This window comes from Desmodus rotundus, chromosome X (genome assembly GCF_022682495.2).
Source record: "Desmodus rotundus isolate HL8 chromosome X, HLdesRot8A.1, whole genome shotgun sequence".
NCBI lineage: Eukaryota > Metazoa > Chordata > Mammalia > Chiroptera > Phyllostomidae > Desmodus > Desmodus rotundus.
In genome coordinates, this window is record NC_071400.1 from 77528374 (window position 1) to 77541210 (window position 12837).

The following is a 12837-nucleotide window of genomic DNA, read 5'->3' on the forward strand; positions in this document are numbered from 1 at the left end:
TTACAACATATAACGGTTATCCTATGCTTGTTTTAAAAGCACCTCCCATTTTCAATTGTGTCCTATTCTCTGAAGATTTGCATGAACACTAAGAGCTGTAGGTTTTGCCCCAATTAAACTTTCCAGCTTTGGCTAAATTAACAAACACAAGGCAGATAATTTTTTTCTCACATGCAACATCTAAACATACCTTAAAAACACAACATTTTTCTTCTTTATTCATTCAGTGAATAATAATTGAACACTTTCCTTGAAATGATGGTTCTTGTCCTCATGGAACTTATGAGTGAGAGGAAAGAACTGCCAATAAACTAGCAGTGATACCATTAGTTTTACAAAATATTACTGTGATAACTGCTCCTCTGGAGAAGTAAAGGAGGCTGTCCGAGCAGAGGTTCTGAGGAGGAGACCAATACACCAAACTGAAAGGCAATAGGAGCTACCTGGATGTAGAGAGAAACGAAATGCCTCCTAGGCATCAGAGAAGCATGGAGGGATTTTCCATGGCGGAAACCAACTCAGCCCATTTGAGGAAGAACTTCCATGGGTAGAGCTGTGAATGGAAAGAACTTGTCAAGAGGTAAAGCAGGCAAAGTTGGCAAGATAATGCCAGGTAGTCAGGATTTGGGACTTCTAAGAATAATGGGATGCTGCCGAATGTTTTAAGTATGGAAGTGATGTGCTCATTTAATGTACACTGAGCAAAAGGAAATTAGGAGATAAGTTACTGAAGATTCCACAGTAGTTCAGTCTGGATTGTGACTGGACAAGAGTGAGAGGAAGTGGTAGATTAAGATCAAGAAGTGTGCCCTGACTGGCGAGGCTCAGTTGGTTGGGCGTCGTTCTGCAAAGCAAAAGGTGGCCAGTTCCATTCCTGGAGCACATGCCTTGGTTGCAGGTTCGGTCCCAGGTCTGGGTACATGAGAGAGGTAACTGACTGATGTTTCTCTCCCTCTCTTTCTCCCTCCCTTCCCCTATCTCTAAAAAATGAATAAGTAAAATCTTAAAAAAGAAAAGAAAAGAAATGCCCAGCTATGCATAGAGTGGGAACTATGTGAGGGGTCATAACTAGTAACTAGAATCACTGAGTTTATCACATGAGTACTGTATTCATACCCTTAACATATACACAGAATATTTAATCAAACAGGTTTCAGAGAATTTCAGGGTATAATATGTCTATATCTAGCTACCTATTTATCATGTCATAAAATAATAATGGTAATAATCATTTGGGTATGGCAGCAAAGTCATTATACTGAACAAAAGACATATGTGTCCCACCCAAATATTGTCCTTGCATAATTACCATTCAGCAGAATGCCCGTATCATAGTGCCAGCATATCAGGCAGTGGGAGCTATGTTGGCCAAGGGTTTCTGTTACTTGAGTGAATTTCCTCAGGACAATGACTGAATTTTATTCAATGTGGAAGAATATCAGTAATTTAAAAAAAAGAACACTTGACTGAATGTGCTAAATAATAAAAAAGTATTGAATTATTACAAACTTTTTTGGAAAATAGTCTTTGAAATTATGTTACGTATACATAACAATACATAATCCACACACATTTTAATCTATAAGAAGTATATTTCACAGCAAACCTAACAAAAGTGTCTCCATTATGGAGAAATTAGTATCAAAGATAATAAACATTGTCATTCCCCTAAATTTCTGTGATGCTTTTTATTAATAATGGGCACATATATTTGTTTGACAGAACGTAATAATAATATAAGGAATGAAGTGTGTATTATAGACAAATATGAAATAAAATGAAGACAATGAGGTATTCAAAGCAGATAGAGGATGCTGGATAAACTACTTAGAGCTATTTTCTTTGAACAAATAAAGAAGAATATGCCATCTGCACACTTATTTTTGTAAAATTGTGTATTTTAAGAGGTATGTCATTTACATGCTTCATTCACTTTAATAAGGTAATTTAAGAGATCAGACATGTTGATTAACTTAAAATAACTACGTTCCTCTGATATGACTGCAAGCACACCATTCTACAAAATGAAGTGTAAGGAAGAAAGTGGCCACGTGGCGGATGCTTTTCTTACATGTCTTATTTTAAACAAGATATGGGAAATCAAAGATAAAGGGACTAATTTTAACATAAATATTTTTTCTGAGCTTTTAGCAATTTGCATCTAATTTCAGACTCTGTGCAAGATTTAGGTGCCATGCTTTTGTACTTTTTTTCGATAACATACTCTTTTGTGTATTAATAAAACCCACTGAATGACATTGAGAGAACCATGTTTCCATCTCAAAATACCATGTGCCACTAATAAGGAGAGGCCTGGTAGTACATCACAATCACAGAATACCTAGCTAGAGCTTTATTTATTTTTTAAAGATTCTATTTATTTTCATGGAGAGAAGGAGGTAGAAAGAGAGGGAGAGAAACATGGATGTGAGAGAGAAATATCAGTTGGCTGACTGTCGCACTCCCCAAGTGGGAACCAGGCCTGCAACCCAGGCCTGTGCCCTGACTACAAATCAAACCAGTGACCTTTTGGTTCACAGGCTGGCACTCAATCCACTGAGCCACACCAGCCAGGGCAGAATACCTAGCTAGAGCTTTAAATGACGATAATGTTACTATGCAATACTTATCAAACACTTACTGAGCACCAGGCACTTTGAAGGATTCCATGCATTTCCATAATCTTCAAAAATATCCTATGAAGTAGACATCATTACTATCTCCATAGTTGAAGAAACTGAGTTTCTAAAGAGGTAATATAATCTTTTCAAGGCTCTACTGAGACTAAATGGAAGAACTCAAGCTGTCTGACTTTAGACTCCACAACCTAGAATGTCAGGCCTTTCCTATGGCACACCTGCCAAGCAGTCATCAGCATCATCATCTGGAAGTGTGAGGGGCATAACCCATACAGTCAAGTGTGGTGGCCCTCAGGGCAGAGATCTGGGTCACTCAATGCAGATTCTGGTCAGAGGATGAGGAGTGAACAACAGAGAGAGGGACAGCCACTGAGATAATAAATTAACAAGGGTAGTCATGAACACTAATTGCAGATAAACTTCTTCAACTGAGTCAACTGGTAAATGCTGCTTACAAGTTGAGGAAGCTGAAAACACTAATCTGAGCATTGGATTAGGCATACTAGATAAGGCTGACCGTCTTGTTAAGGGCCATCTCATTAGAGTGGTTAAGACAGAAGCCTTCATGGAGTGACTTGAGAAGGGAAAGTAAAAGAAAGAGAAGCAGAGCAAAGGATCAAGTCTAGAGGCTAATGCGGGGTCAGGGAGGACCAACGCCAGATTGGTCAGGGCCTGTTTGTGATTACAGGCCAAACCCGCCATGGGATTTTATGTATGACATGCAAAAAACATACAGCAAGACCGGCCTAGGGTTAAAAGAGACCAGTAACACATAAATCAGCAAATCAGATGCAAAAAAAAGACCACAGATTAAGCAAAGAAAAATAGTCTCAAGCTGCAGAACACCTGGGAAATGAAAGGAAGAGCCATGAATCTGAGGTGCCGTTAAATGATAAAACCACTCTCACGGAAAAAGTCCCACAGAGAAAGTCACAGAACTACTCCTCAGAGAGACACAAAGAATGCATGGACCAAAAGCCACTTAGAAAGAAATACAATTAAAGGGGAAATTCTACCCACAGAGAATAATCTGTAATGTTATAAAGTGACATTGCAAAATATAGTCTAAATATCCAAGTATAATGATATCCCAGTAGAGCAATACCAATAATACAGGTACATAAATCCAATATGCTAGATAGATGTTCTTTGAATTCCAAGTCTGTGTCTTGTTCATTTTGGCATCCCTGGGGCTCAGCATAATATCTGGCAGCAAAGATGCTCATTAGGCTGTTGTTGCATGAAGAAGATATGAAAGTGATCAATCCTGGTTAACACTGTGGTGTGTTTGAGGAGCAGGGGAAGACAGAGAGAAGTCCTGGCATTTTAAAGCCTCAATGAAGCTTCATAGTTTTATTGGACTCTCTGGGAAAGAAGACTAAAATAAAGGGAGAATGATGGAAAGAAGAGTGGTGGGGATTCTTATCTCCTACCTACTCACCCACAGGAAGGAAAAATTCAGGAGGAAGAAGAATATCACCATCAATTTGCTTCCTCCCTCATGACTTGCCATCAGGGGAAAAGCAGCACATCTGATGAGTGAATTTGGGTGAAGGAATGGAACATGCGCAGAGCACACCCTTCTCTTCCTTTCCCAATGTCTTGAATCTAGGGTATACACTCCCCCCCCCCTCCTGATCGTGTAAGTTGTTTGTTCCTACGCGGAGTCTATCACTGGGTAGTTTGGGCGAATGCACTCAGTTTGGTAGAAGGTATTAATAAGCCCAAATCATTCCATAGTACCAAGTCACTTTCCGGTCCACCTTTATAATGAATAAAGATAACCTTTCGATCTCCATCTGCTGTATTTCAACATCTACTTCTCAGTAAACTCAGATGAGGGAATAAGGATATAATCAATGATCACACTGAAAACTCCATTGCAATCCAAGCCACAGAGTGAAGTGCTTTATTTTCCACATAAGGACTGAAGAGATATTACGAAGTGCAAAATGGCATGAATAACACAATCGTGGCTCTGTTGGCCACTATTTGTTGAATAAACTATAATTAAGTTATACACATGGGGGAAAATAGTTGGTTTGCCTTTGCATATACTAAAGACTAAAAGACTTTTCAGACTTTGTGGTCAGGCTTGTCCCTTCATAAAAATATAGGTAAGAATGGAAAGGCAAGTAGAAGATTTATAGAGTGCAGGCAACTTGGTTACACCTTTGGAATACGGGTGGAGAAAGGAATCAAGTTATCACCCATGCCTTTAAGGCAGCGGTCCCTAACCTTTTTGGCAGCAGGGACTGGTTTTGTGGAAAACAATTTTCCCATGGACTGGGGGAAGGGAGGGAGATGGCTTTATAGCCTGTCACCAGATGCAGCTTAATTGTCACTTGCCACTCACTGATAGGGTTTTGACATGAGTCTGCAAGCAATTGATTTATTATGGTCTCTGTGCAGTCAAACTTCTCTGCTAATGATAATCTGTATTTGCAGCCGCTCCCCACGGATATCACCACCACCTCGGCTCCAGCTCGGATCATCAGGCATTAGATTCTCATAAGGGGTGCCCGACCTAGATCCTTCTCGTGCACAGTTCACAGCTGGGTTCACGCTCCTCTGAGAATCCAGTGCCACTGCTGGTCTGACAGGAGGTGGAGCTCAGGTGGTAATGCAGTGACGGGGGCAGGTGTAAATACAGATGAAGCTTTGCTCCCTTGTCTGCCGCTCACCTCCTGCTCTGCAGCTTGGTTTGTAACAGGCCAAGGACCACAACCAGTCTGTGGCCCAGGGTTTGGGGACCCCTTCTTTAAGGAACCCGGACAAGGGAGAGGTCAGCTGATTTATTAGATATTCAGGAACTATAAAGACAGAAAAACATTAAAGTTGAGAGAAGACTGAAAAGAACTCTACATCTGGATAGCAGGACAAGCTTCAGAACAGAAACATTCATAAATTAAAATTTAGCTAAAAAAATAGATGAGCTTCTTGAATTTGTTGGTACTGAGCAGAGAAAATGCTATTGTAGATGAAATGATAGGAAGAGAGATGCCTGCAAATCTTCCAAATACTTTCAATGTTGTGTTATTTTTATCATGAAAAGTACTAAAATAGTTAAATATAAATCATATCAAAAGGCATATTTTGAAGAACTGTTTGAGAGAGACTGTTTTCCTAATATAATACGCCTTTCAAACCTCCCAAAATGATGTTGGGAGCTTTCTTATAGACCTTGCTTATCTTGAAGGAAGTAGATTTTTCCACGTAATAAGATTGAATCAGTTTCTATTATCAGAATTATAATTTCTTTAGCTTGCAAACTGAGAAGAGTACAACTTAAGGAATTTAAAGTAGCAAGATCTTATTAAAATGGTTCCCACATATACAAGGATTTCTTTACCTTCTTTTATACTTATTATCATAAAGCATCAACATTTTGTCTTCAACAAGATAGATTTCAAACAGAATTAAGTTCTGAACACTCAACTATTAATACTCACTTAAGCATATCAGTTGACACACCAACAATGATTTCACTTCAGAAAGGGACTAGATATTCACTGGGGTATAGTTACTGTAAGTTGGCTGCTTTTTAAAATGATGGCGTATTTTTAAAAAAGATTTTATTTATTTAATTTTAGAGAGAGGGGAAGGGAGGGAGAGAGAGAGGGAGAGAAACATGGATTGGTTGCCTCTCACACACCACCAATTGGGAACTTGGCCCGCAACTCTGGCATGAGCCCTGACTGAGAATTGAACCAGCAACCTTCTAGTTCTCAGGATGACGCCTAACCCGCTGAGCTGCACCAGTCAGGGCAGATGGTCTATTTTAATTAAAAAATTATCAGTAAAAATTGGCAGTTGTGTTACATATTTAAACTCAAGTTAATCTACATTAATATTTTTATCTCTGATCTGCATAAATAATGAGAATTCTATTTCAGTATTGGTTATGGGTTGAAGAAAAGAAAGTCAACGGGGTATCATTTATGTAAAGATCATATTCCCCACATTCCTATAATGCTCCTACATGGTTCACCAAAGCCAAAATCTGTATCCAACTTATAATGATGGCTTTTGAGATAAATGAAAATTGTTTCTATCAGTCTAATTTCATTATTAAAAAACAGTTCTTTAAGGAGTAATTGAATAGGCTTATAATAGAAAATTCCTTTCTCATTTAAATTTATTTCATTTTTACAATAAATTTAAGTGGTCTATGATTAAGTTGGCATTTTTGCAATTATAAAACTAAAATTCAGTCAAAGAGAAAAAAGAAATAATTAACATAATTAAAAATTAAATCTCATGATGCAACCTAATGATAGGATTACTATCTCCTTATCTCACATACTTCACACGATCGACCAATAACTAGCCAGAAACTAAAAAGAACATTAGTGTGAACTAAATTTTTTTAATAATTCCAAAGATATTATGAAATATACTGGGTATATATAAATACTCATTTCATAAATCTATCTCCAGTTTTTAAAATATTGCCTTCCAAATCTTATAGTGAGATTGCATATGGGAGATTACTGACATTTTTGTAATACATTTAAGGAATATTTATTATTTCCAGACTCTTTTCTATATTTACTCTTAGAAGGCTTGTTTGCAAATGACAGAACCCCACTTGGAATGACCTTTTGGAAGTCACCGAGGGTGTCATAAAATAAAAGGAAGGACTGATTGATCATGACTGAGCCACGTGTATAAATCGATGAGTAGGCCGAGAAAGTAGGTCTGCAAAGGCAGGAGAAACACAGGCACGCGGAGAAAAGCAGAGAAAAAAGAATACTCTCCAGCCTTACTTATTGCGGCTCCAGCAAATGAAGAGAAACCGACTTGCTGTGATCTGACTACAAAAGTCTTGGGGGAAGAAAACGCACAAGCCCAACCTCCATTAGAGGCCCACTGTGAGCAGGGGAAGACTATTTGATTGAAATATCATAAGAATTGTATGACTAGTAGAAGTAGTTTCCACAAAAAAGGAGCGGAAGTTGGTAAGCTGGGCAGGGCAGGCTATCTCACAGACATTCACCATGCTGGGAAAGTAGGTGGTAACTGTACAGAAATAGCAAGTGATCCCACTTGGTTAAGTAGCAGGTTAGCAACCTAGAAAAACAAGAAGTTGGAGTGATAGATAGTAAGGGGCTAGCGGTGAAGGCTAATTCTGGATTATTTTATATAGACTGCATCACATGAAAAGGCATTTTTGTAGATAAAAAGATCAAATATCAGTGATTTCACACAAAACAGAGATTTCTGTGGTTCAAAAATGGATGAATATTGGTAATTTTATGTTTCAAGGTGTTATCTTATTCAGAAAGCAACTGCTATTCAAAAGAAAGAGCAACAGGATCAAACAGGGTAGGAAGTATTGAGTTGGCCAAAAAGTCCGTTTTGTTTTTTCCATAAAGTAAAAGACATATTTTTCATTTTCACCAATAACTTTATGGATTTGGATATTTTGAGTATGTCGGCTATCTCCTGGGTGGTAGAACATTGATTGTTCTCAATTAATGTCTCAATTTGATTGCTAGCAACTTCAACTGCTCTTTTTGACCGTGCAGCATCGTCCAGCATTGTCCAGCAAGAAATTTCCCGCAAGAAAGTTCACAAACCACTTTTGACATGTTTGATCAGTCACAGCACCTTCTCCATACACTGCACAAATCTTCTTTTGCATTTCAGTTGCATTTTTACCTTTCTCGAAATAATATGAAACGTATTTTCTTCAAAAGTATAATGTGCTGAAAATGTCACTTATTTTCTTCCATCTACAATATTAAAATGGCTACACAAAAATTCACCAATTTTTTTACATGTACGCTGGTATGACAGAGTTGACAAAGTTGGTATGACAAAGTTGTTTCGAATGAAGTTAAAAGACAACTAAGTGCTTGCTACTAGAGCCATCGTACGGAAAAAAAATCAAATGAACTTTTTGGCCAACCCAATAAAATAGAACAGAGTGTGGTCATAAAGGGAAAGTAGAAGCAACTCTTGCTTATTGATTGGCCATTCTGTACCAGTCATTATATTTTATGTTAGGAAACCTCTTAGAAAGCTTTGCCTTTGTAAATTTGTTTGATGCCTACAGGGCTTTCAAAGGGAAAGCAACGAGATTAGGACTGATTACAATATGAACAGTGTATAACCTACTACTTCACATCTAGGTTTTAAGTCTAAAGTTATTTCAAATTTTAAAAAATGTTTTACAAAACACCAAAGCCTGGATTTATATACCATGCCTTCTACCGCTATGTGGTATGACCCTGTATAAATCATTACTTAGATTTCCTCACTTGTAAAATAAAAATATAGTCATGCTACCTGTTTCATAGGTTCACTCATGATAACTCCTGTAATAACACTGTAATCTTATAAAGCTATTAATAACCATAATTACCATTATTTTGGAAATAATTACTCTGAAGAAAACTAATGTAACTGAACACTCGAACACTAGTTTAATGATATATTGTAAATGAAAAAATAAATGGGCATAGGTTTTCGTGTAACCGAGTATTCAGCAACCTGCAAGTTAAGGAAATCGAGGTTTTATTTATCATCATGCTTTATATACATGGCTGTAGTTCTCTTACCATCGACATCTTCATAAGATGAATATGAACGTTTTCTTGGAAACACTTTAAAATCTGATTTACGTAAGATAGGATTGTTTCCTGAAAAATCACCTTCCAGTGAGACCTGAACCTTCTCTTTTACTTGTTTCTTGGCCTGACATTGTATGACAGCTGCAAGAAAGAAAGAATTCCTGTTAATTGGACTATCAGGTTATATGATCATCCTTGAGCTAGAAGAAAACAAATTATTAAATTATGTCATGAAAAAAGAAGTTTCTTTGGAATATTTTTACTTGATGTTGTGTCTGGCATTCATACATAAACACATTCTCATGCAGTATCTCTATATACTGACATTTTGTAATAAAATACAAATATTAAATAATATGCAAAACTAGCATGACAAGGCATAACTGTGGAAGATACAAATTACATAATAGAAGATTGTACTAGGATGTAGAAATCTGATTTGAAAGCTGACCTAGTTACATCAATAATTCAGTGGGTGGTCATGAAAATGTGAATTTTTCACTTATGTATGGTTCAGTGTGGTAAATACCAAACTCTATTTATATAATTATACTATAGAAAATACCCTCAAATAATTAAAAAAGTTCTGTAATATTTATTTTGCAACAGCTTTAAAATATTTCCTATTATATTATTTACATGCACCTTAAAATTCCTTTTGAAGTATTTAAATAAAATATTTTGATTTTCACTTGTGAATTGTGTTTAAATTTATAAAATACATAATTAACAGTTAAAATAAAATTATTAGAGATTATTTAAAATTAATATTAAAATATGACTATATATTGATTTAATGTACAGCATGAAAACTTTATATATTTATATATATATTAAATTCCAGTATTTTCTTACATCAATATAGAAGTTGTTGTCAGTGATCTTGTGAGAAACTCAAATCTTGTTTTTATATAAATACTAATTATATAAAGGAGTATTAATGTATTCCTTTGGCATTAGCCCTATATTATACCATGGGGCCATGCGTACCAGAGTCCACATAAATGAGAATATTATTTCTCCAAAACATATTAAATGTTATTTTTTTCACTTTAGATCAATACAGGGCATAAATTGAATATAACAATAAAAGGGAACTATAATATTTAAAAAGCTTTGAAATGTATTATTCTATGCCTTTGTGGCATCAATAATAATATATTCGCTTAGACTGCAAAATTGGATAATGTCCTCAGATTTATGTGTTTTCACTATATATATCACATTTATGGTATTAAAATGTTTAAAATAAATTTATTGTTAATTCTAAACTTTACAGGTTGATAGTCAACATTTTGGACTTAGAATAAATGGGAAACGGTACAGGAAGGGTACAAAGGTAGATGTAAATTAAGAGGGTTTAAATGGCTGAGGAAAGTGTACAAGCTTCTCTGGTTATCGTTCACTTCAGTCTTAAAGCATTGTGTTGGAAATTAGTGTGAGCAAAGTTACAATTAGTGTCATGTCACGGGTCTTGACCTGTAAGTGCTAGGAGATTAGTGCCCTGAAAATGTAAGGATCACGAAATCACAGTGGATTCACTTTCCATTGTATTTCCACTGTAACTGGTAGGGGAGTCCTTCTCCAATTATCTGCCCCAGTGGACAGGAGCAGAGAACAAAGCACAGAGAGAACAAAACACAACAGAACAACAACAGTCTCCTGGGTTTGAAAGTAAGCTGGGCGATGGATACAGAAAAAGAGAAAAGAAACAATACGCATAGGTGGTGATACCACTGAGTTGGGAAAGCAGTACGTTATCTTTCATGTGTTCTTAAAAATGGACAATGGACTGCACAGAAAGTAAATGATATGTGTTTATAAAATTATACCTATTTGTTTCTCAAGGGCATTTGTAGATAAAAATAATTACTAGAATAGAGTTTAGAGTTTTGTAAAAATGGTTTAATAAGTAGTACACGATCTGTTTCAGAACACTGAAGTTACTAGTAGGTTGGGCTAATGCAGCATAGTTTACAGAACTCACATTTAATTTAAAAATAGAATAATAACCAAGAGATATGAGTAGGTGGAAAGTACCTTTCTGTGTCTGGAACATATTTAATTTCCTTTTAAGGAAACTGTATACAAATTATTTTTATGTTCTCATAAGCTTTGTTTTAGACTGAAAAACATCTTTGAATCTTTAATCTGGTTAAAACAAAACCGTGTTTTCATAGATACAAGCCACACTGTTCAAACTGCAACAGAGTAATGGCTAGATTTTATTGCATCACGTCAATCAGATGAATGCGTTATAAATTTTCAACTGTTTAGCTCCATAGAAAGTATACAGACAACTATCTTCCAGAAAGAAATAGACATTTTGACATGTTTGTAAAGCATTCTGATGATAATTCGGTATATTTAAAATATTTAGGTGTGTTGATAATTTTTTAACTCCAAAGAAAAAATACTTCAAATGAAACAAATGACATTTATTGTCAAAGGTACTGCTAGATATATATGGATTTTTTATTCCAGTTAAAATGAAACTACATAGGGAAATATGAAATCTTGGCCTTCCTTCTAATGCATTAGGGGAAATGGTATCATTCACAAGCAAAACTTATTTTCTCTTCTTTCAAAGTGTGGTCATATCATTTATGTCAGTAAACGGCTCTTGCACTAGCCAAGACTGGTAATGGGGGGAGAAGGGAAATTCAAATTTCAAGACTTTTTTTTTTCAGCTTATCTGAGTAGCTCAATGGGGAGATCCAAAACAAGTATCCCTCCACCATGCACAGCAATTCCGTGTTTCCTAGTCATGAGGAACTAGGCCTAGAGCCTGGGAAGAGGCTGGGATACTAAATTTTGCTTTATAGCTATCTAAGAGGGATTGATTTCTTCAGCTGATTATTAGAACAAAATGGGAAAAGCAAGGCAAGCAGAGGAAGTGGGAAGAGGAAGGAGAACAAACAGAAACTTGAGAAAAGTCTGGAGCATGTGGAGAAGAGAAAGGGGTCATAGAGAAAAAAAAAGCATTTTAAGAGTAGAGATTTTATGCCATGTGTATGATAGCACATAAGTCTCCCTGGGGACTTTAGCACATTCTGACTAGTTTTTGGAGAACATCATAAAAGCTGGTATCTGGGACAACAAGAATAGAGGCATAGGATAGTTCTTGGATGAGAATCAGAATTACACAGCAGCTGAAATATGGTGATTAAATGTGACGGGAGAACCGAAGTACCTGGGACTCTCACAGATCTAGTGCAGGGCTTGGAGCGCCTCACAGCATGTGAGATAAAGGGGCCTAAAGTTAATGTTATTTCGATCTTAGCTGATTGCTAGGTTTGACCAACAAGGAGAGCACCAGGAAATGGTATGGTTTTGTGGAAAGATCGCTCGATTCCTGGTTAGGACACCAGATACAGTCCTCGCACTCCCTCCAAGGGGGCTGGTTACTTCACAACTTATTCTCCCTGGACCTTGATTTTCTTACTTGTACCAAGAAAGGATGGGACTAAACAGCCTCTAAGGTGCCTCCGAATCCTGGTGTTTTCTGACAGTAAAACATACCTGGAATGAATTCCTCATGTTTTGCCTCTGGGAGTCCAATAATAGGGTATATCCATCGTATTGCTTGGATTTCTCCAGTGTCTACTCCCATAATTCTA

At 36.5% G+C, this 12837-nt stretch overlaps 1 protein-coding gene across 1 annotated transcript in view; it reads right to left on the reverse strand.

The window, feature by feature from the left end:
• The window catches only part of CFAP47 (cilia and flagella associated protein 47), a 316288-nt gene that overhangs the window by 12872 nt on the left and 290579 nt on the right, over window positions 1-12837 (reverse strand). The window contains exons 60-61 of the mRNA XM_053916952.1: window positions 12740-12834; window positions 9206-9358 (exon numbers count right to left, since the gene is read on the reverse strand). Of these exons, the coding sequence (XP_053772927.1) occupies window positions 9206-9358; window positions 12740-12834 (248 nt within the window). The remainder of the gene's footprint in view (window positions 1-9205; window positions 9359-12739; window positions 12835-12837) is intronic.